Consider the following 24,404-nt stretch of genomic DNA (forward strand, 5'->3'; position numbering starts at 1 on the left):
GCCATGATGGCCAGACTGGTCTTGAACTCCCGACCTCAAGTGATCTGTCCATCTTGGCCTCCCAAAGTGCTGGGATTACAGGTATGAGCCACTGCACCTGGCCTGCATATTTCTTTTTTCTTTTTTCAAGGAACTGGCTATTTGATTGTAGGAGCTGGCAAGTCTGAAATCTGTAGGGCAGGCCTGCAGGCTGGGAACTCTGGGGGCAGGAGGTGATGTTACAGTCTTAATGCAGAATTTCTTCCTCAGGGAAACCTCGGTTTTGCTCTTCAGGCTTTTCAAACCATTAGATGAGGCCCACCAACATTATTGAGACAATCTCCTTTACTTATAGTCAGCTGACTAGATGTTAACTGTGCCAGCAAAATAACCTTTATAGCAACATCTATATTAGTGGGATTTTTGTTTGTTTGTTTTTTGAGACAGAGTCTCCTTCTATTGCCCAGGCTGGAGTACAGTGGTGCAATCTGGGCTCACTGCAACCTGTACGTCTTGGGTTCAAGTGATTCTCATGCCTCAGCCTCTCAAGTAGCTGGGACTACAGGCACGTGCCACCATAGCTGGCTAATTTTTGTATTTTTTTCTTTTTAGTAGAGACAGGGTTTCCCCATGTTGGTCAGGCTGGTCTCGAACTCCTGATCTCAAGTGATCCACCCTTCTCTGCCTCCCAAAGTGCTGAGATTACAGGTGTGAGCCACTGTGCCTGGTCTATATTAGTGTTAGATTGAATAACTAGGTGGTATAACCTAGCCAAGTTGATAGAAAACTAACTATCACACTATATAGTGTTAGATTGAATAACTAGGTGGTATAACCTAGCCAAGTTGATAGAAAACTAACCATCACACTAAGATTGAAATGTCCATTAGATATTTTGAGGCAGTTATAAATAAGTCTGGAGTTTAGGAGGAGGGATCTATCCTAGAAATATCAATTTTTAAAAATAGTAGGCCCGGCGCGGTGGCTCACACCTGTAATCCCAGCACTTTGGGAGGCCAAGGCAGGTGGATCATGTGAGGTCAGAGTTTGAGACCAGCCTGGCCAACATGGTGAAAGCCCATCTCTACTAAAAATACAAAAAATTAGCCAGGCATAGTGGCTGGTGCCTGTACTCCCAGCTACTTGGGAGGCTGAGGCAGGAGAATCATTTGAACCTGCGAGGCAGAGATTGCAGTGAGCCAAGATCATGCCATTGCACTCTGGCCTGGGAGACAGAGTGAGACTCCATCTCCAAAAAAAAAATAAATAAATAAACAAAAAATAAATAAAAATAGTAAAATACACATAACATAAAATTTACTATTAATAACATTAATATGTACACAATATTGTGCAACCATCACCACTACCTAGTTCTAGAACATTTTCATTGCCCAAAAGGAAACCCTGAACCCATTAGTTACTTTCCATCCTCTCCCTTAATCTCCAGACTCCTGGCCGGGCGCGGTGGCTCAAGCGTGTAATCCCAGCACTTTGGGAGGCCGAGATGGGCGGATCACGAGGTCAGGAGATCGAGACCATCCTGGCTAACACGGTGAAACCCCGTCTCTACTAAAAAAAATACAAAAAACTAGCCGGGCGATGTGGCGGGCGCCTGTAGTCCCAGCTACTCGGGAGGCTGAGGCAGGAGAATGGCGTGAACCCGGGAGGCGGAGCTTGCAGTGAGCTGAGATCCGGCCACTGCACTCCAGCCTGGGCGACAGAGCGAGACTCCGTCTCAAAAAAAAAAAAAAAAAAAAAATCTCCAGATTCCCGGCAATCACTTATCCACTAAACTGCTTTTTGTCTCTATAGATTTGTCTATTCTGGTTATTTGGAATAAATAGGATTACATAATATGTGCCCTTTGTATCTGGTTTATTTCACTTAGCTTAATGGTTTCAAGGTTCATCTATGTTGTAGCACACATTCATTCCTTTTTATTGCTTAATACTATTCCACTGTGTAAATATACCACATTTTGTTCACCCATTCATGGGTTGATGGACATTTGAGTTGCTTCTACTTTTGGCAATTGTGAATAGTGCTGCTAAAAATAAACATTCGTGTATGAGTTTTTGTTTGAATGTCTGTTTACAATTGTATTGGGTATATACCCAGGAGTAAAATTGCTGAATCATATGCTAATTTTATGTTTAGTTTATTGAGGAACTGCCACTGTTTTCCACAGCAGCTGTAGCATGTTACATTCCCACCAGCAATATCTGAGGGTTCCAATTTCTCCACACCCTTACCAACGCTCATTTTCTGCTTTTTGTTTGTTTTAATTTTAGCCACCCTAGTGGGTGTGAAGTGGCATTTTATCAACTTGATTTGCATTTCCTTAATGACTAATGATGGTGAGCATCTTTTCATGTGCTTCTTGGCCATTTGTATATCTTCTTTGGGGAAAGGTCTATTCAAGTCTTTTGCCCATTTTTCTCTCCTTTTATTTCTTTTATTTCACCTGCGACTATAGACAGGATCCAAAGGAGGAGTTTTCCAGTCTCTTTCCTGTGTTTAATGGAGACTTACCTTACTCTTCTGTGTTATTTTTAAATTTGGTTGTTTGTCTTTTTGTCGTTGAATTGTAGAGATATCAACTTTGAAATGAACTGACTCTGCAGCCTATGCCTCCTAGCCCCTCATTTAAAGTGCTCCCTTCTCTTCTTTTAAGTCTATATACAGGCAAATAGCTTCAAAAGCTGGAAAAGACCCTTAATGTCATTTTTCTCCACCTTCAGGTTGTCCCCATTCCTGCAGTTTTTTGAGTTCCCAAACTTCAAAATTGGCTGTGTATCCTCAGTCATTCCTGCTGCATGTTGACCTCTACTATTTTGGCTCTATAAATAATGAGAAATGCGACCAGCACAGTGGCTCACGCCTGTCATCCCAGTGCTTTAGGAGACTGAGTCCGAGGCCGGGCGCGGTGGCTCACGCCTGTAATCCCAGCACTTTGGGAGGCCGAGGCGGGCGGATCACGAGGTCAGGAGATCGAGACCATCCTGGCTAACATGGTGAAACCCCGTCTCTACTAAAAATGCAAAAAATTAGCCGGGCGAAGCGGCGGGCGCCTGTAGTCCCAGCTACTCGGGAGGCTGAGGCAGGAGAATGGCGTGAACCCGGGAGGCGGAGCTTGCAGTGAGCCGAGATCGCGCCACTGCACTCCAGCCTGGGCGACTAAGCGAGACTCTGTCTCAAAAAAAAAAAAAAAAAAAAAAAAAAAAGGAGACTGAGTCCGCAGCATCGCTTGAGCCCAGGAGTTCAGGTTACAATGAGCTATGATCTTGCCACTGCACTCCAGCCTGGGCGATAGAGTAATATTGTGACTCTAAAAAACAAAAAAGGGGAAAGAAGAAAAAGTTATATAAAAATCTCACATTAGATTTGTTCTTTTTTTTTTTTTTTTTTTTTTTGAGACGGAGTCTCACTGTGTCTCCCAGGCTGGAGTGCAGTGGCGCGATCTCGGCTCACTGCAAGCTCCGCCCCCCGGGTTCACGCCATTCTCCCGCCTCAGCCTCCCAAGAAGCTGGGACTACAGGCGCCCGCTACCGCGCCCGGCTAGTTTTTTGTATTTTTAGTAGAGACGGGGTTTCACCATGTTAGCCAGGATAGTCTCGATCTCCTGACCTTGTGATCCACCCGCCTCGGCCTCCCAAAGTGCTGGGATTACAGGCTTGAGCCACCGCGCCCGGCCTTTTTTTTCTTTTTGAGATAGAGTCTCGCTCTGTCGCCGTCCAGTGGCACGATCTCGGCTCACTCCAACCTCCGGGTTCAAGCGATTCTCGTGCGTCAGCCACCCGGGTAGCTGGGATTACAGGCGCGCGCCATCACTCTCGGCTAATTTATTTCGTAGTTTTAGTAGGGACGGGGTTTCGCCAAGGCAGCCAGCCTGATCTCGAACTTCTGACTTCAGGTGATTCGCCCGCCTCGGCCTCCCAAAATTCTGAGATTACTGGTGTGAGCCACCGTGCCCAGCCTTGATTTGAATATAAAGGTTCCAACACCCCCAAACACAAGGTGCCCCTATTTACAACTGGATCTTCAATAAGCGTCTGGTGATTCAATTTCCGCCAATTAGAAAGAGCCCAACCAGAACACGCAGGCGCCTTAACGCTGAGGGCATAACGAAGGTAAAGAAGGCGTGGCTACTGCCCAAATCCAAGATGGCCACCAGGAGGCCGTCCGTTCTCGGAAGGGCAGCCCATCCTCGCTCCTGGGAGGCTCAAAGGCTCAAACGCCATTGGCGGAATCGTCGACAGCTCATCCTCCGCCCCCCGCAGGGGGCGGTAATGACAGAGTCCAAGTTTCCGGTTCCGGCAGTACCGGGAGCCGAGTCGAGATGGAGGAAGATGCGACCGGCGGACGGCATTCGCTGGGAACGACGGATAGACTGGGGGCTGCGGCCTAGAGGTCCGGGCTTGGAGTTCGCCTCAGACGCGGCGGAGCCGCCGGAGTCTGAGAAGGTAATAAGCCACCAGCTCGGGGTCCCTGACAACTAAGGTCTCTGAGGATCTGCACTTGTCAAGGAGGCAAAGGATGCCTGGGGTGCCAGGCTGTGGTGCCATACAGTGGTGCCGTACAGTTCTGGGAATGAAGGACAACTGCTGTGAGGCGTCTCTTTCTGGCAGAGGAGCGTGAGATTCGCTGACAGCGAAGCAGCACGGCAGGGGGCATGTTCGAAGAGCCAGAGTTGGGTGTGCGGGGGCCAGGACAGAGGCTGTATAAAGGGGGTGTCCCACGGAGTATCTTGAGAGGATTGTCATGTGTTGTCTGTGATGAGGGATCACGTGGGTACCTATGGAAGACCGAAGGAAAGCTGGGTGGGAATCTCACCATGTACGAGGTAGAGAGGAGATGATCTTGAAGGAGGGTTCGAAGGCATCCCCAGGCATTCCCCTAGGGAAATGTATATTCAGTAGGACAGGTGGGCAAGCATGTACATATATTCACGTTCATGTGGTAGATAGCTCCCAGGATGCAGATGCAATAGGGAGAACAGAAGGAATAGAGGGTATTGGTCTCTATTCTCTGTTTCCAGCTGAGAAGTGGGGACCCATGGATGTCTTGTCAGGAGTTGTAGAAGATGATTTGATTTGAAAAGATCCGAATCGATCAAATGGTCATCACTGTGCTCAGTTCTACTGACAAGTCAGGATGGAGTCAGAGGGCTCCTAACCTACTCATAATGGTCCCAGAGTCCTGGAGTAGTTGTTATAATTCCTTTTTTTTTTTTTTTTTTGGACACAGAGTCTCGCTGTGTTGCCCAGGCTGGAGTGCAGTAGCGCGATCTTGGCTCACTGCAAGCTCCGCCTTCCAGGTTCACACCATTCTCCTGCCTCAGCATCCCGAGTAGCTGGGACTACAGGCGCCCACCACCACGCCCGGCTAATTTTTTTTTTTGGTGTTTTCGGTAGAGACGGGGTTTCACCGTGTTAGCCAGGATGGTCTCGATCTCCTGACCTCATGATCCACCCGCCTCGGCCTCCCAAAGTGCTGGGATTACAGGCGTGAGCCACCACGCCTGGCCATTACAATTCTTATAATGCTGACAATCCTTAATACTTAAAGCAATGCTTCCCAAACTTATATATTATAAAAGTTTGGTTCTTATTCAGCAAGTCTAGGGTGCACCCTGAAATTCTGTATTTCTAACAGGCTCCCAGGTGATGATGTCCATGATGCAAGTCCGTGGACCACCTTGGGTGGCAAGGACTTAGAGCATCACTGTCCAGTAGAACTTTCTGTAATGATAATGCTTTGCTGTTAACAAAATGCCTTCACAGTTATTAACTCATATGAGTTGCGCCAAAACTCTTATACAGCATTGACAGGCTTTATTAGCCTGATTCAACAGACAAGGAAACTGAATTTCAGTGAAGTGACTTGGTTGCAGTCTTATACTACTGAGTAATGGAAGTGAAATTCAACATGGATCTCCCGATTGCTGGTGTTATTTCCGTTGTATGACCTTGCCTTCCAGGTGACACTGCCTTCTCTCAAGCCAGAATCTTATCCCAGAACCTAGTGAATAGTCAGTCCCATGTGAATTTTCTGGTACAAGGAGAGTAGAGGTGAAGAGGAGGAGGCATATGCCAATTTGTCCCTTTCCATTGGTGGGGTCAGTAGTGGGAGCTCTGCCTCTAACACTTCACTTGATGACTTCAGGACAAAGCACTCACTAATTCTGGGTCACCTGTTAGGTCCCCAGAGGAAGCACTTCAGCATTTGTGCCTGAGCAGTATTGAAAAGTAGAAGAAAATCCGGAATTGGAACCATGCACATGAGGGTCTGAGAAAGAGCCCTAAAGAAGTTAGGCTAAGTTAGGAGAAGGGAAGGCTGGAGGAACTTTGCATATGGGTATCTGCAAAGAGGATTTTTCAGAGGGCAAAACAAGAAGAATGGGATTGATATTTCTGCAAGAAGTTTGGAAGTTATGTAACAAAGAGCAGGTTGAGATCCTATGTTTTAGGAGCAGCCTGCCCCTTTTGAAGGGGTAAAGGGAGTGGGTGTAGTGCCCTCTCCCCTTCTGTTGTAGTGGCTTATCCCTCTAAGGCATGACCCTTGGATAGGAGTTACCTGCCTCAGAAAGTCCCCACTTCCTTGTGGGAGTTTAAAATAGATTGGCGTATGTGAGAGATGGAGACAAGGTGGGAAATCGGATCCTGTCTTAGGATTTCTCATCAGGAGATGCTGGTACTTGGTGTTTCAGCTTGATAAATTCAGAAGGTGCTATGAAACCAGGTCCTGGAACAGAATCCCTGGTTGCTCTGTCGTTTAGCTGCTCTGACCCTCTGCCCTGTAGAGCACGCATTTTCCATGTGCCTGGCAGGAGGCCCTCCTGCTTGAACCCAGCTGTATTTGTCTGTGTTGACAAGGTGACTGCTCAGCCACTAAGCTTGGTCACTCCACAGACACACTAGGAAAGCAGAGGCAGTTCTTGGTTTCTCTGGAACAGAGCTGCAAGAACTCTCTGGGCATCTGCATGGCCAGGACCTTTTGCTTAACTGTTGAGTGACCTGCAGCCATAAGGGCATTAATTCTGCCTTCCAGAGGTGGGAATGACTTGGCCTTAAACAGTGATTTGTGTTAGAATTCTTCAAATCCCATAAGGTAGAAGGCATGGTGGAGTAGAGAAGAAATCTTGGCTCATATCTGCCTCTTCCATTGATCAGCTATGTGACCTTGGGCCTGTTACTTTTAATGTATCTGACCCTCCATTTCCTCATTTATCAGAAGTGTCTAACTGTACACAAGTTAAATTGTAAGGATTACATGAGGTATAGACAGTCAGTCAATCCTGTTGTTTCTCTGTGTCTTCTCACCTCTCACTGGTGTTGGAAATATGATCTTGCAACCCTGGATGGCAGCCACTCTGGAGCGGGAGAGACAGTGACCACCTTTTGAAGGGCTCAAAGGAGAATATTATCCCACAGGACTTAGTGGGTCCTCCAGGCTGAGGCTGGGGAGGAGGGCCACCTTTGCCTACAGCAAGTGGCATATCATTGTTCTAGGGGTTCTCTTGACGACAGAACTTTGCCTGCAGCCCATTTTCCACAGCCTAGATTTTCCAGTCTTGCCAATCCAGTTGACTTCTGTCTTCTCATTTCCAAGCCTTTGTTCTCTCCCTTTCACTGTCTACATGGATTATCCTTAATTCAAACTGCTTTGTCCTGTAGGAAGCCTGTGCAGGTTATGTGCACCTCCCTCAATCCTTACCTTGAAGCTGAGGTTTCCCCTCAGCTCTCAAGTACTCAGTTTGCACTGCAGGTAGTCCCTATGTTAACGAAAGTTATACAGTCCAGCTCAGGGAATCCTGAAAAGCTGCCCTTGCTTCCATGGTAACCAAAAGGCAGTTCTCATGGAATAAAAGCTACCTGAAGCCTGAGTTAGGACCTTTGGTTGGGGAAGGTGGTTGAGGATGGACTGTGATTAGATGCTTGGCATGAGGTTTGCTAATGGAACTGCTAGTGTAGAATGTTTCAGCCCCCTAGAGTTGTCCCTGTGATGTGGCTACCTCCTTTCTCTGGGATTTCTCTTAAAGTCTGGGGAGCCCCTGGTTCTCACTTCGTGGAATTTATTTTCCCACTCTCCCTTTCTGGCTGAGAATTTCTAGTATCTTACAGAACAGTGGTGGGCTACACTGGAGCACATCGTATTACCACTAAATATGTCTAATAAATGATATCCTCTGATTTGACATTTCCTAAATGTGAAGCTCCTGATTTTATACGGTTTTGAAATTAGTAAGCTTGTTAGTTTTGTTTGAAATTCTAGGCACTGGATACACTTAACATAAGGGCTACATGTGCATTAACATGCTCTTGTTTCCTTCAGTCTGTATCTTTTTTTTTTTTTTTTTTTTTTGAGACGGAGTCTCGCTCTCTCTCCCAGGCTGGAGTGCAGTGGCGCGATCTCCACTTACTGCAAGCTCCGCCTCCCGGGTTCACGCCATTCTCCTGCCTCAGCCTCCCGTGTGGCTGGGACTACAGGCGCCCGCCACCGCGCCCGGCTAATTTTTGTATTTTTAGTAGAGACGGGGTTTCACCGTGTTAGTCAGGATGGTCTCGATCTCCTGACCTCGTGATCCGCCCATCTCGGCCTCCCAAAGTGCTGGGATTACAGGCGTGAGCCACCGCGCCCGGCCTTTTTTTTTTTTTTTTTTTTTTTTTGAGATGGAGTCTCACTCTGTCTCCTAGGCTGGAGTGCAGTGGTGTGATCACAGCTCACTGCAGCTTCAACCTCCCGGCCTCAGGTGAGCCTCCCACCTCAGCCACCCAAGTAGCTGGGACCACAGGTGCATGCCAACATGCTCGGCCTTTTTTTTTTTTTGAGATGGAGTCTCGCTCTGTCGCCCAGGCTGGAGTGCAGTGGCGCGATTCTCGGCTTACTGCAAGCTCCGCCTCCCGAGTTCCCACCATTCTCCTGCCTCAGCCTCTTGAGTAACTGGGACTACAGGCGCCTGCCACCACGCCCGGCTAATTTTTTGTATTTTTAGTAGAGATGGGGTTTCACCATGCCGGCTAACTTATTTTTATATATTGTAGAGACGGAGTCTCCCTATGTTGCCTAGGCTGGCCTTGAACTCCTGGGCTCAAGTGATCCTCCCACCTTCACCTCCCAAAGTGTTGGGATTATAGGCTTGAGCCACCATGTCCAGCCTTTTCCTCTGTATCTTGTGTCCATTCCCCAGAGCGATACTGTGTCTTCTTGAACAGACGGTTTCTTGAAGTCAGAGTCTGTCTCCTCTGTCACTTCTCCCACTCCATTATCTAAGACTGAGGTTGTGGTTTATACGCTTAGAGTTGAAAGCATGCGGTCCAACATGTTCTGTACTCTGTAGTTCTCCAGACTCTCCAGGGAAACTACTTAGCTCTCAGGTGGTTCTTTTCTGTTTTTCTCAGAGTTAGTTATCTAATAACTGAAGAGGACTCTGCCCTTTGACCTGTTCCTGACTTTCTAAATCCTTTTGGTGGAGGAAAGGGAGGTGGTGGGGGGTGCCCTGTAGTGTGAAAGCCCCACTTGCCCACACTTTCTTCCAATGCAGACGGGAGAAAATATCATGTAAATGTAGTGACTGTGGGTCAGGGGAGCTCTGAGAGGCCAACATGGGAAACCGGAGACAAAATGAGTCAGTTGGCAATCAGAGGCACCCTGCTGCGGGTGCACAGCCAAAGGTGATGCCTCCTCAGTAGGCCCAGGAGCATCAAAACTGGAACAGTCCCTTTCAGCCTTCAGGAGCCTCCCAAATGTCACTTAGTGACGTCCCATTCACCTGCTTAAAGGCCCTGCATCCTGTCAGGTAGTTGGTTTGTCCACAGCATCCTGAGCTCTGCCTGGGTGAGCCAGACAAAAAGAATGGTCCCTGGTCAGGGTAGTGACACCAGGGCCCAGAGAGTCAGGATAGAAGATCCTGTAAGCTGGGGTAGGGAGCTGAGGAGGCCATGGAGCCAAGGGAATCACTGAAGTGAGGGACAATTTCTGGAGGAGGGAAACTGAGTAAGGAAGGCCTGGCCAAAGACAGAGAAGGGGACAGTATCCTGATCTATGAAGGAAGACTCAAGTGCGGATTGACAGAGCCAGGTTGGGTGGAGTCCAAGCTTTGGGCAAGTGAGTGTCCTGGAGATGAGGTCTGAGAATGGGACTTCAGAGCCCAGCCAGAAGGGGAAAGCACAAAGCTCTGACCTCCTTCTTCACATCCCTCCATGCTGCTCAAATCCCAGGTCTTCAGGCACCATGGAGGACAAACGCAACATCCAGATCATCGAGTGGGAACACCTGGACAAGAAGAAGTTCTACGTGTTTGGTGTGGCAATGACAATGATGATCCGTGTCAGTGTCTACCCATTCACCCTCATCCGCACCCGGTTGCAAGTTCAGAAGGGGAAGAGCCTCTACCATGGGACCTTCGATGCCTTCATCAAGATCCTGCGAGCAGATGGTATCACTGGCCTCTACCGAGGGTTCCTGGTCAATACCTTCACCCTCATCTCTGGCCAGTGTTATGTCACCACTTATGAGCTCACCCGGAAGTTTGTGGCTGACTACAGCCAGAGTAACACAGTCAAATCACTGGTGGCTGGTGGCTCAGCCTCCCTTGTGGCCCAGAGCATCACAGTGCCCATTGATGTAGTCTCCCAGCACCTCATGATGCAGCGCAAGGGTGAGAAAATGGGCCGCTTTCAGGTGCGGGGGAACCCAGAGGGACAAGGGGTAGTTGCCTTTGGCCAAACCAAGGACATCATCAGGCAGATCCTGCAGGCTGATGGGCTTCGCGGCTTCTATCGAGGCTATGTGGCTTCACTGCTTACCTATATCCCAAACAGTGCTGTCTGGTGGCCCTTCTATCACTTCTACGCAGGTAAGCAGGGGCCAGGACAGTGGGGGAGGAAAGTGGGATTTCTAATGGGGCTGAGATACTGTTGCTTTGTGCATGTTAGAGTGGAGGTGAGATTTAATGGGGGAATGGATCATTCATTCAGCAAATGTTTGAATCCAAGAGGATTTAAAGATGCATAAAACATAGTTTTTACTTTCAAGGAGCTTCTAATGTAGTGAGGGAAGTAGACAGGTAAAAAGACTAGAACAGTGTGTAGCATATTTTCTGTGTGCTTTGGAGTCACTGGAAGGTTGGGGAGGACAAAAGCCATGGGATGTTTAGGATTTGAAGACAAATCTGATGGGTAATAGTGAGCTTTTGAGTTGGATGTTTTCCTCTGCTTTTTTTTTTTTTTTTTTTTTTGGGTGGGGTCTCACTCTGTCCCCTAGGCTAGAGTGCAGTGGTGAGATCTTGGCTCACTGCAACCTCCACCTCCCAGGTTCAAGCGATTCTTGTGCCTCAGCCTCCTGAGTAGCTGGGACTATAGGCGTGTGCCACCATGGCTGGCTAACTTTTGTATCTTTAGTAGAGATGAGGTTTCACCATGTTGGTCAGGCTGTTCTGTAGCTCCTGACCTTGTGATCTGCCCGCCTCGGCCTCCCAAAGTGCTGGGATTACAGGAGTGAGCCACCAACCCCTCAGCATTTTAAATTCAAGGTGTGATATAACTTTGAACCTCTCCACTCCTGTGATGTATCTTTGTTCATAAGACATTTTACTTTTTAAGTATTTCCTATTTCCTAGAAATGGGGTTACTGAGTCAAATATGACTTTTTTTTTTTTTTTTTGAGACGGAGTCTCGCTCTGTCACCCAGGCTGGAGTGCAGTGGCCGGATCTCAGCTCACTGCAAGCTCCGCCTCCCGGGTTCACGCCATTCTCCTGCCTCAGCCTCCCGAGTAGCTGGGACTATAGGCGCCCGCCACCTCGCCCGGCTAGTTTTTTGTATTTTTTTTTTTTAGTAGAGACGGGGTTTCACCGTGTTAGCCAGGATGGTCTCGATCTCCTGACCTCGTGATCCGCCCATCTCGGCCTCCCAAAGTGCTGGGATTACAGGCGTGAGCCACCGCGCCCGACCAAATATGACATTTTTGAGGGCTTCCATAAACATACTGCCAGATTGCCTTCTCAAAGGGCACGATGCATTGTTGAAGAGCAAGACTTGAGTGTGTCTGCTACCCTGGGACATCCATCCACAGCTTTGAGTAACCACAAAACTCCCGTTAGGGCAGCCTATGTTTGCAGCCTCCCTAATCCCTGCTGTTGGCTCACAACCCTTGGTAATGGGCATTCTGTCCCACTCCATTGGAAACTTTTCTGACCAAAATTTTGATGCCTTCTTAACCTGTAATGATTTTATTTCTGTGGCTCTGTACTTCCCTGGTGCTTTTTTGTTTTTCTGATTATTGCTTCTTCTTTCTTCTTCCTTCTTCCTTCTTCCTCTTCCTCTTCTTCCTCTTCCTCTTCTTCCTTCCTCCTCCTCTTCCCCCTCTTCTTCTTTCTTCTCTTCTTCTTCCTTCTTTTTTCTTCTTCCTTTTCTTCTTTCTTCTTCTTTTTTTGCTAGCTCTATTACTTCTATTTAGCACAATGCTTCCTCTGGGGTATTGTTAAAAGTCAGGTTCCTGGACTCTACCCTGACCCTTTAATGTTAAAAAAGCTTCCCAGAAAAAAACAAAAAACAAAAACAAAAACAAAAAAACAACAAAAAAAACAACGCTTCCCAGGAAATGTGAGGATCTTCTCTGCAGTCTGTCTTTAGCCTTCTCTCCTCACTTGACTGCATTTACAATTAGAGCTGCATCATCCGGGCACAGTGGCTTATGCCTGTAATCCCAGCACTTTGGGAGGCTGAGGCGGGTGGATCACGAGATCAGGAGATCGAGACCACAGTGAAACCCCGTCTCTACTAAAAATACAAAAAATTAGCCGGGTGTGGTGGCGGCGCCTGTAGTCCCAGCTACTCGGGAGGCTGAGGCAGGAGAATGGCGGGAACCCGGGAGGCGGAGCTTGCAGTGAGCCGAGATCGCGCCACTGCACTCCAGCCTGGGCGACAGAGCGAGACTCCGTCTCAAAAACAAAAAACAAAAAACAAAAAAAAAACAATTAGAGCTGCATTTTTCTGATGTGCCCATCATCTCTACTTCCATTCTCAGACTAGCCTGTGGAGAGCTCTGGACAGGCATTCTGACTGTAGGACTTCTCCATCTAGATGCATCTACTTATGTCTAAAACTTTCTTCAAGTAACTAGTCTTCATCCCAAGCTGGCTGTCTTTTCTGACTTACTTTCATCGGTCAGTGGCCTTGTTATTCTTCAGATTACTGAGACTGAAGTCTTGGGGATTGTGCTTGACCACTCCTTCTTTCTTGTCCCCATGTCTAGTCCTGGTAACTCTAGAATTTTTCTCCCAACTTTCTCTTCATTCCTACTGCCTTCCCTGGGAACCATACCTCTGTTACCTTCCTCCCAGACTGCTGCATCAGCCTTCTAGCTGTTCCCTCCTGAGTTCTCTTCCTTCCCGTCCATCACATACATCTCTAATGGACTGAACTTTTCGACTGGAGTTGTCATGTTCAGTGGCTTCCACTGCTTACTGAGTAAAATCCAAACTCTTCAGCCTGACTTCAGCCTCCCTTAACAGTGAAATCTCTTGCTTCTCCCCTAGGTATAGGCAGTCTGTGCTGTAGCCTGGGCAGGTAGTGCACAATTCCTCAACCATACGTCACCTCTCTTACCACCGTGTTTTGTTCCTGCCACCCCTCTACCTAGATGCCTCCCAGGTTTGCTTACCCCTGGTGCAATCATGACTTACCTTAAGTGCTCCTTATTGCCTCCTCTTCCTTCCTCTCCATGTAACCCTTAACCCAGAAGTGATCTTTCCCCTTTTTCATCCCCATGACATTGAATCTTTCTTAAGGCAGTTATACATTTGCCTTGATATTATTTGTGTGTGCCTTATCTCTTCTACTGAAGGGAGAGGAAACTAACATTTATTGAATGTCCATGTGTGCCAGGGCTCTGTTTGAGGGCTTGCATATCTCATAATTCCAATCTCACAATAACCCTGTGATGTAAGTGTTCTATAAGAACAGGGACCGTGTCTGTTTTTGTTGACTATTGTACCTCCCAACACCTAACTCAGGGTCTGGTGAACCTTAATTGCTCAGTAAATGTTTTTTGAATTAATAGACTGGTTCTTGCCACTCCCTTTTGCTTAAAATCTGCCAGTGCTGCCTTACCGGCATCTAGAATAAAATCAATTTTCCTTTCCATGGTCTATACATCTCTATTGATCTGACTCCTATCTGCTTTTCCAGCCCCACCTTGTGCCACTCTCCTCTTCCTCACTGCTCTTCCCTCAGTTTCTGGTATACATCAAGCTCTGTTCTTGCCTCAAGGCCTTTGCAGATAATGTTCTCTGCCTGGACATCCTTTCCTCTGTTCTTTATGTGGTTGGCTCCTTCTCATGCTTCAGGCTTCAGCTTACACATCACCTTTGCGAAAAGGACTTTATTCTATTGGAAAGAGGGCTCTTTCTGTTTTATATTTCAACACCTTCTTTCCTTCTTAGTACTTGTCATAATTTGCAGTTATTTTACCCCCAACTCCCAGCTCCTTAGAATATAAATTCCATGAAGGCATCTCCCTGTCCATGTCTCTGTTCTATGTCTGGTACTTATCGCGGTGCCTGGCATCTATTATTAAGTAAATACTCATTTATATCATTAAATACTTGTCCAGAGTCAAGCCAGTCTTAGCCAAGAGGGATTTAAACCAAGTCAGCCTGAGTTCATCTTTTGCCTGGTAGATAAGAGATTCTTAAATGTTTCTTAAATTACTAATGGAGAAAAATGAAAGATGTGGAGTCCCTCCTTTTCCTTCCTTCCTTCCTTCCTTCCTTCCTTCCTTCCTTCCTTCCTTCCTTCCTTCCTTCCTTCCTTCCTTCCTCCCTCCCTCCCTCCCTCCCTCGCTCCCTCCCTCCCTCCCTCTATCCCTCCCTTTTCCCACTCTGTCGCCCAGGCTGGAGTGCAGTGGCACGGTCTTGGCTCACTGCAAGCTCTGCCTCCTGGGTTCATGCCATTCTCCTGCCTCAGCCTCCGGAGTAGCTGGAACTACAGGCGCCCGCCACCACGCCCAGCTAAGTTTTTTGTATTTTTAGTAGAGATGGGGTTTCACCGTGTTAGCCAAGATGGTCTTGATCTCCTGACCTTGTCATCCGCCCGCCTCAGCCTCCCAAAGTGCTGAGATTACAGGCGTGAGCCACCGCGCCCGGCCCTTTCTTCTTCTTTTTTTTTTTTTGAGATGGAGTTTCGCTCTTGTTGCCCAAGCTGGAGTACAATGGTGTGATCTAGGCTCACCACAACCTCCACCTCCCAGGTTCAAGCGATTCTCCTGCTTCAGCCTCCCAAGTAGCTGGGATTACAGGCATGAGCCGCCATGCCTGGCTAATTTTGTTTTTTTAGTAGAGATGGGGTTTCTGGTTTCTTCATGTTGGCCAGACTGGTCTCAAACTCCTGACCTCAGGTGATCCGCCTGCCTCGGCCTCCCAAAGTGCTGGGATTACAGGTGTGAGCCACCATGCCCTGTCTGACACAGAGTTATTTCTACCACTTTCTTGCTTTTGTGTTCCATCTTCTCCCCAAGCCCCAGGAAAATGGCATATGTGCATGATTAAAATTGGAATCTGGATCCTGCTATAGCTTGCAGGCCTGGAGGCCATAATAGACAGGCCCAAGGAGGCAGGCAGTGCCAGTTCAGATGCTACAGTTGTTTTTTGTTTGTTTCAAACAGAGTTTCACTGTTGTTGCCCAGGCTGGAGTGCAATGGCATGATCTTGGCTCACTGCAACTTTTAACTCCCGGGTTCAAGCAATTCTCCTGCCTCAGCCTACCAAGTAGCTAGGATTACAGGCGCCCACCGCCCCACCCGGTGAATTTTTTGTATTTTTAGTAGAGACGGGGTTTCACCATGTTGGCCAGGCTGGTCTTGAACTCCTGACCTCAGGTGATCCACCCACCTCAGCCTTCAAAAGGCGTAAGCCACCATGCCTGGCCCAGGTGCTACAGTTTAATGATTGCAAAATGCCTTATTCTTGGGAGAAACAGGACACGAGTGAGGCTGAGCCACCAGTTCACTTTGTTTCTGTTTGTATGCTGAGTCTGGGGAAGACAGTAATTAGAACTGGGGGAGAGGTGGTTCTGGTGAGGTTTAGGGAATTCTGCCATGCCACCTGAGACTTGGAAGCTCTCACTTCTGCTCTGCCTGCCTCCACCTCCCTACTTCTCCCTGGCCACAAACTAAAACTAGGAGCATGAGGGAAAAAAAATTTTTTTTTTTGAGACGGGGTTTCACTCTTGTTGCCCAGGCTGGAATGCAATAGTGTGTTCTTGGCTCTCTGCAACCTCCATCTCCCGGGTTCAAGCAATTCTCCTGCCTTAGCCTCCCGAGTAGCTGGGATTATAGGCATGCGCCATCGCACCTGGCTAATTTTGTATTTTTAGTAGAGATGGGGTTTCTCCATGTTGGTCAGACTGGTCTCAAACTCCCGACCTCAGGTGATCCGCCTGCCTCTGCCTCCCAAAGTGCAGGGATTACAGGCGTGAGCCACCGTGCCCGGCCGAGGAAAAAATTCTTAAAGGTATGACAACTGAACTATAGAAGAGAAAACCCTACGTGACTTACCTCTTGGATCTCATATGCTGTTCCTTCCCTTACTCATACTGCTCCAGGGTACTGGACTTGGCTGCCCCTCGAACACTTGCTATATGCTTGTCCTCAGGACCCTTGCACAGAATGTTATCCCTTCTTTGAAAGCTCTGTCCATAGATCCATGTAGCTTGCACTGTCTCCCTCAGGTCTTTGCTCAGACTTCACCTTCTTGGAATGGGCTTTCATCCTTTATCCCTGAGAGGTCTGAGAAAAAAAATAAAAGATAAAATGGCAACCCCTTCCCCTCCACCCTTGGCCTCCCTATCTCCCTTTCCTGCTTTATTTTTATGTATAGCACATACCTGCTGACATAGCTGTGTATTTTGCTTTTTTATTTGTTTATTATCTCTTCACACTAGAATATAAATTTCCTAAGCACAGGAATTTGAGGCTTTTTTATTTACTGTTAAATCCTCAGGACCCAAGATGACCAGCTCATGGTAGTCGCTCAATAAATCTTTGTTGAATAAATGAATGAACATGTTGTCTTTCACCTCCAGAGAGAGTAAAAAGAAAATTCAATTGCAGGTAGACTTCTCAGTGGTACTGGGATGGGTTAACCTGGGTGCCATTCTATCTTCATTAGCATTTTGAAAGATGAATTTTCTTTCTTGATATAAGCTGGAGAAAAGTGCTCATTGTAGGATGTGACTTTCTATTTTAATATTGTTTTTATTTTTAAAAACATGCACATGTTTCAAAATTCAAAAGTTAAGAAAGGGTATGTAGTATGCAACAAAAAGACTGACCCACCTGGTTCCCAGTGTCACTAGTTTTTATTTAATTTTTAATCTCTTTTTTTTTTTTTTTTGAGATGGAGTCTTGGTCTCTCACCCAGGCTGGAGTGCAGTGGTGCAATCTCAGCTCACTGCAACCTCCGCCTCCTGGGTTCAAGTGATTCTTCTGCCTCAGCCTCCCGAATATATGGGATTACAGGTGTGCACCACCACGTCTGGTTAATTTTTGTATTTTTGGTAGAGACGGGGTTTCATCATGTTGACCAGCCTGGTCTCGAACTCCTGACCTGAGGTGATCTGCCCACCTCTGCCTCCCAAAGTGCTGGGATTACAGGCGTGAGCCACCACATCCAGCTTTAATTTTTCTTTGAGACAGGGTGTTACTCTGACACCCAGGCTGGAGTGCAGTGGTATGATCATGGCTCACTGCAGCCTCTGCTTCCAGGACTCAGGCGATCCTCCCACCTCAGTCTCCCAAGTTGCTGGGACTACAGGCCTGCGCCACCATGCCCAGCTAATTTTTGTATTTTTGGTAGAGGAGGAGTTTCACCATGTTGTCCAGTCTGGTCGCAAACTCCTGGGCTCAAGTGATCTACCTTTCTTGGCCTCCCAAAGTGCTAGGATTACAGGCTTGAGCCACCACTGCCTGGCCGTGTCATTGGTTTTTAATGTATCCTACCAGAGTTACTCAATGTATTCCCTCTCCAAGGAATCTTGTCCTGTTTAAATGGGTGATGTTGGCCAGGTGCAGTGACTCACACCTGTAATTTGGGAGCTGAGGTGGGAGGATTGCTTGAGTCCAGGAGTTCAAGACCAGCCTGCGCAACATAGTGAGACCCCATCTCTACAAAACTTTTTTTTTTTTTTTTTTTTTTTTTTTTGAGACAAAGTCTCGCTCTGTCACCTAGGTTGGAGTGCAGTGGCATGATCTCCGCTCACTGCAATCTCCCCGCCTCCCGGGTTCACGCCATTCTCCTGCCTCAGCCTCCTGAGTAGCTGGGACTACAGGCGCCCACCACCATGCCTGGCTAATTTTTTTTTTTTTTTTTTGAGACGGAGTCTTGCTCTGTCACCCAGGCTGGAGTGCAGTGGCGCGATCGCGGCTCACTGCAAGCTCCGCCTCCCGGGTTCATGCCATTCTCCTGCCTCAGCCTCCCGAGTAGCTGGGACTATAGGCGCCCGCCACCACGCCCGGTAGTTTTTTGTATTTTTAGTAGAGATGGGGTTTCACCGTGTTAGCTAGGATGGTCTTGATCTCTTGACCTCGTGATCCGCCCGCCTCGGCCTCCCACAGTGCTGGGATTATAGGCGTGAACCACTGCGCCCGGCACTACAAAACATTTTTTAAAACATTAGCTGGGCATGGTGGCACAAGCCTATAGACCCAACTACTAGGGAGGCTGAGATGGGAAGATTGCTTGAGCCCGGGAGAGTGAGGCTGCAGTGAGCCATGATCATGCCGCTGCACTCCAACCTGTGTGACACAGCAAGACCCTGTCTCGGAAAAAAAAAATCAATCAAAATAAATGGGTGATATTTCCAAGATGACTCCTGGAAAGGGCCTGAGACTTAATAATTTTTTGAAGGAAGCAGAGAAAATAAAAGATAGGAGTTAGGTGTCTAAGGTGGCGAAGAGTGGAGGGCCGGTCTGGGTTGGGAAAGCCACCTGGTAGAAGCAGCAAGCACAGGGAGGCCAGACCGGTGGTGCTTTGTGTCTTGAGCCATTGTCTTTCCCTGGATTCCAGAGCAGCTCTCCTACCTGTGTCCTAAGGAGTGCCCTCACATTGTCTTCCAAGCCGTCTCAGGGCCCCTGGCTGCAGCCACTGCCTCCATCCTCACCAATCCCATGGATGTCATACGAACCCGCGTGCAGGTAAGACTGGCCACTTCCCTCACCCTCCTCATGGAGAAACCATTAGAAGCATGACCTTCAAGCCCTCCAGTGTTGCCCTGACCTCTTTGTTTCCTGGCCCTCTAGTCCAGTCAGTCTTCTCCTGAACATCTAAGTCCCTTCTGTGTGCTTAGCATCTATAGAAGCCAGCCCACAGCCAGGTGCAGTGGCTCACTCCTGTAATCCCAGCATTTTGGGAGGCCAAGGTGGGCAGATCACCTGAGCCCAGGAGTTCGAGACCAGCCTGGCCAACATGGTGAAACCCTGTCTCTACTAAAAATAAAACATTAGCTGGGTGTGTTGGCATGTGCCTGTAGTCCCAGCTACTCGGGAGGCTGAGGCAGGAGAATCACTCGAACCTAGAGGTGGAGGTTGCATTGAGCCGAGATCACGCCAGTGCACTCCAGCCTGGGTGACAGAGTGAGACTCTGTCTCAAAAAAAAAAAAAAAAAAAAAAGAAGCCCGCCCAGCACTTAAAAGTACCTGGAATGCTTCTCACTCTGTCTGCTACCTTGCATACCTCTCCTCCATCACATGCCCATACCTCCAGGAAATCTTACTGGTTTCTTCCAGCCTTTACTGGAGTCCTATTCCGTAGCCTATTAGCATAGCCTGTCAACAACTCTTTCCTTTACCTTGCAGGTTTGTGGTTATAAGAAATACTGATTTCAGTTAATTCGTAAGTCTGTCTGGTTTTTCCAGTAGGCCGTAAGTTCTCTATGGATTATGAGAGTGACTTTTCTTAAATAGGTTTCACAGATTTTATGGTGTGGATGCAGCAAAACCCTCACAAAGCCCTTAGTAATGCTTGTCTTCAGTCAGCTTAAAGACAGTTACACAGCACTTAGACCAAGGAAATAGAATCTGAATGATATGTAATATGCAAATAGTAGGTGTTGCCATATGAAGTTTTATGTCTGATTTGAGGTGGAGAATCAAAGTTGTACAAGAGAATGAAGTCACTGGGTTATGGTGAGGGGAGGAGGGAAGGAAAATAACAGGTTAGGGATAAAATCAGTTTCCCTAGTACCAGGATGTTGGGAAGGAGATAAGTAATAAATATAGGTATTTTTGTTTCTAGGAAAGAATGCCCCCTCATTTGAAAATGAATACACTGGCATCTGGTTGGTTTGCAAATAATAAAGCACACAGGGTCAGTCCTCATTCTTTCCTGAGCTTTATTCTGGGCGGTCTAGGAGGAGATCCAAGGGAAAGGACAGGTCTCTACTTTGAGGAGCTTCCAGGCTGGAACGACCCAGAGGCATAGGTGAAAAAGTCCTTGACATGGCTGTGGAAAAAGTGGAAGGGTTAGGGAAGCAGAGATGGTCACAGGAGAGAGTATTGGAGAGGAAGAAGGGAGTGTGTAGGAGGGTGCTGAAGGAGGCGGGGCGGAAGCAGGAGATGTTCTTAGCCATGGCTGGGGTACCTTGTGAAGGTCATATCATATAAGGGCGGTATGAACAAGGAGTGCATCTGTCCTGTATTGGCCAAGGGGCTGAGGGGTGGTTTATAAAGGTATAGTTTAGGGGTCAGGGAGGGTGTGGAACTGTTGAGAAAGAAGAGAGAAGTGATTTCTGCTTGGCCAGGCTTTCAGTGTGATAGGGAAGATGCCTATATTTGTTCTTGGGGTGTGTGAGAGATGGCAGAGATGGAGAGGAAGGTTCCAGCTCTAGAACTTCAAGGGATTGAAATGATCAGAATCAAAATCAGACTGGCAGAGCTGCAGAGGGTCTTAGAGAGGATTTAACCCAGCCTCCCTGAGACCAAAGAGCAACATCCAGTTCAAAGACTCATAGCTACATAGATTATCTCATGATATCAATGATAGTTAACATTTATTGTACACTGAAACGATCTGCCACCACTGTTTTAGTATTTATGAATATTATTTTCTTTCTTTCTCATAACAACCTCATGGTGCAGGTACTATTATCACTCTTTTATATTTGAGGAAATCGGGGCACAAATTGTTAAATTACCCAAGGTTATGTTGTTAGTAGGCTGGGGAGCAGAATTCAAACTCAGGCAGTCAGGCGCCAGGGCTTATACTAAATCACTGTGCGGTACCATCCCTCACAAGCAGAATCCACACCTTCCGATGTCTGAGTCTAGTTCTCCCCACTTTAGCCTAAGGCCGATGGAGATTGAGCAGACGGGCTCTGACTACAGACAATGGCCCTCCACTGTGTTGACTTTTCCAGGTTGAGGGTAAGAACTCCATCATCCTGACCTTCAGACAACTGATGGCAGAAGAAGGGCCTTGGGGCCTCATGAAGGGCCTCTCGGCCAGAATCATCTCAGCCACACCTTCCACCATTGTCATTGTGGTGGGCTATGAGAGCCTCAAGAAACTTAGCCTCCGACCTGAGCTGGTGGACTCGAGACACTGGTAACCAGTGGTGGGGAGAGAAGCCTGCTGTTTTCCACACTACCGTGGGTCAGGGGCAGAGTGGAGAGGATGGCACCCTCTCCAGATGCCCCCACCACACACCCAGCCCTGCCCTGGGCCAGGTGGCCTATCTGGGATAGGGATAGAGACTTTGAACTGCTCTTGCTGAAGAGGCTCCACACCTGGATCCCTTGCCCCCACTATTTAAAATTCTCTTCTGAGCTGGGCTCCCTCACTCAGTCCCTGTATTCCATACTGGCCTAAAGGCCACCCCCCACCCTGCTAGCCCTTCTGGCTTCCCCCTCCGTCTGTGTCCCTGAGACCCTGAGAAGAGCTGTACATAGAGCTTGCTTACTACCACTGGTTCTTCCTCTTGGGCTTTCAGCCCAGATTCCAAGCAGCTGCTATCAGCCCTCTCTCCCTTCATCTCTTAGCCTTGCTTATTTTTATTTTGGGACCGAGCTGCCCACTAGATGACTCTGCTTTTCCCTGCACTTGGGGCTAAGGTGCCAGGCACTTATTTGCACAGGGAGCAGGAGCAGCAAAAAATCTCTGGTTCTCCAGAGCACTCGTCCTCTCTTTGGAGGGGTTATTAGGTTGGGGAGAAATGTTGATACTTTTATTTTGTGTGTGTGTGTGTGTGTGTGTGTATTAACATCTATGAACCAGGCTATTAGTCCTGCTAAAGCGCCAATCCTGCTGTCAGAGCTCACCCCCTTGCCTAAGACAGGTAGAAAAATGTAATGTGACTTTTTCCTCAATTCTAGTTCCCTGTCCCTTCAGTCTCAGGAGCCCCAGGAGAGTCTAAGCTGGGGCATCCCCTGATCCAGAGGACTCCCATGGTGGGCACAGTTCTAAGTGGATCAGGCTGTCTTGGGTGCACTGGACTTGGAGCACTGCCTTGAGAAGTCAGGTTGAGAAAGTAGTTGATCTAGAAGGCAACAAGAGGGCATGTGTTCCCCAGCACATCTACCCAGGCCAGCAGAGCCAAACCTAGGAGAGGGCAGTGAGGAGATTCTCTGCCCCAGGCGGCCATAACATACACATAAATACCCCAGTCACTCAGACTTATGGCAACAAGTGTTGTCTCACTATGGCGATCTCTAAGATCCACATCACTGGATGCGTAGTCATCCCAGTCATGTTACCCTGTGGAGGGATACTGGAAGAACATAAAGAGCAGTTCAGAAAGTCACCCAATACAAGGACCACTGCATTTACCAGCCTGATACTGCCAAGATTATCTGATGCTCTCAGGAGCTAGAAGAGGAGTGCTCCTTCTTCCCTGCCTCATCCTCCCTACTGCTACTCCCCCCGAGCCTGTGTTGCAGGTAGAGAGGTGCAGCAAATAGAGAAGGCATGTCAAACCCTGCATTTCTACCTGAGACGTTTGACCTGGATGATCCTCCAAACTCTATTGGTCCCACCCCCTGGGAAAGGCCATGGTGCCAATTTGAAAGGTGCTAGCTACCTGAAGCCTTGATATTTCTTCATGGCTGCCGCACATTCTTCCACCCTGGCCAGAACAGGTTGTGAAAACCACTTCTCTACCTTCACCACCACCACTGTCCATCTTGATCTCATTGAGGGTTTTTCCCTTTCACTTGATTTTATTTTTGTTAATCCCTTCCTGCACTTTGTCAAGAGAGTCCTCCAGTTTCTTTTTTTTTTTTTTTTTTTTTTGGAGAGGGAGTCTCGCTCTGCCGCCCAGGCTGGAGTGCAATGGCCGGATCTCAGCTCACTGCAAGCTCCGCCTCCCGGGTTCACGCCATTCTCCTGCCTCAGCCTCCCAAGTAGCTGGGACTACAGGCACCCGCCACCACGCCCGGCTAGTTTTTTGTATTTTTTTTAGTAGAGACGGGGTTTCACCGTGTTAGCCAGGATGGTCTCGATCTCCTGACCTCGTGATCCACCCGTCTCGGCCTCCCAAAGTGCTGGGATTACAGGCTTGAGCCACCGCGCCCGGCCAGTCCTCCAGTTTCTATCCAGGAATGTTCACATCCAAAGGGTTGGACCCACCAGTCATTCTGAATCTTCCTGCCCCTCCTCACCGCTTTACCCTGAGAACCACAAATATAATGGAAGCAGTGGGGCCCCCTCCCCCACCATGTCTTTAAGCTCATCCTAGCAAGACCTCTAGAGACCCTAGAGACTTCAGTCCTTCCCCACCATGGCACAGTGGGGAAAGTGGCAATGGGGAAAGTGTCACGGACGGGAGGTAGGATCCTGCCACTCGCGTCTTAGTGTTTCTCCCCCAAGACTTTCCTTCTGTTTTGTTGTCTTGTGCAGTATTTTACAGCCCCTCTTGTGTTTTATTCTTTGTTTCTCGTACACACACGCAGTTTTAAGGGTGATGTGTGTATAATTAAAGGGACCCTTGGCCCATACTTTCCTAATTCTTTAGGGACTGGGATTGGGTTTGACTGAAATATGTTTTGGTGGGGAATGGGACTGTGGACTTCCATTCTTCCTAAACTGGAGTTTTGGTCGGTAACCAAAGCTAAAAGAACCCTCTGGGAGACTGGCCAAGACGGGAAACCTGATTGGAGCATTGAGAATGAAAAGGCAGACTCTGAACGTTTGATGAAATGGACTCTTGTGAATATTAACAGTGAATATTCACTGTTGCACTGTACGAAGTCTCTGAAGTGTAATTAAAAGTTTTTATTGAGCTCCCGAGCTTTCGCTTGCGCATATTTTTCGGGTCGCGGACATCCCACCGCGCGAAGCCTCGCCTTTCTGCGACCCTCAGCCTGCAAAGACTTTCCCGCCCCCGCCCTGCTTGGTGACAGACGTTCTACCGCTTCCAATCGGAGGCGCCCG

At 48.0% G+C, this 24,404-nt stretch overlaps 1 protein-coding gene and 1 pseudogene across 1 annotated transcript; one reads left to right on the forward strand and one right to left on the reverse strand.

Annotated features, from left to right (window-relative positions):
* Positions 1 to 2,444: 2,444 nt before the first annotated feature.
* LOC112616220 lies at positions 2,445 to 2,573 on the reverse strand (annotated as a pseudogene).
* A 1,556-nt stretch (positions 2,574 to 4,129) lies between these two features.
* Positions 4,130 to 24,260, forward strand: SLC25A44 (solute carrier family 25 member 44). Its single transcript, XM_025357471.1, has 5 exons — positions 4,130 to 4,445; positions 10,203 to 10,840; positions 19,047 to 19,174; positions 21,394 to 23,237; positions 23,560 to 24,260. Exons 2-4 carry the CDS (start codon positions 10,216 to 10,218, stop codon positions 21,583 to 21,585), a joined length of 945 nt encoding a protein of 314 aa, XP_025213256.1. The 5' UTR covers positions 4,130 to 4,445; positions 10,203 to 10,215; the 3' UTR covers positions 21,586 to 23,237; positions 23,560 to 24,260.
* Positions 24,261 to 24,404: the final 144 nt, after the last annotated feature.

Source organism: Theropithecus gelada, chromosome 1 (genome assembly GCF_003255815.1).
Source record: "Theropithecus gelada isolate Dixy chromosome 1, Tgel_1.0, whole genome shotgun sequence".
NCBI lineage: Eukaryota > Metazoa > Chordata > Mammalia > Primates > Cercopithecidae > Theropithecus > Theropithecus gelada.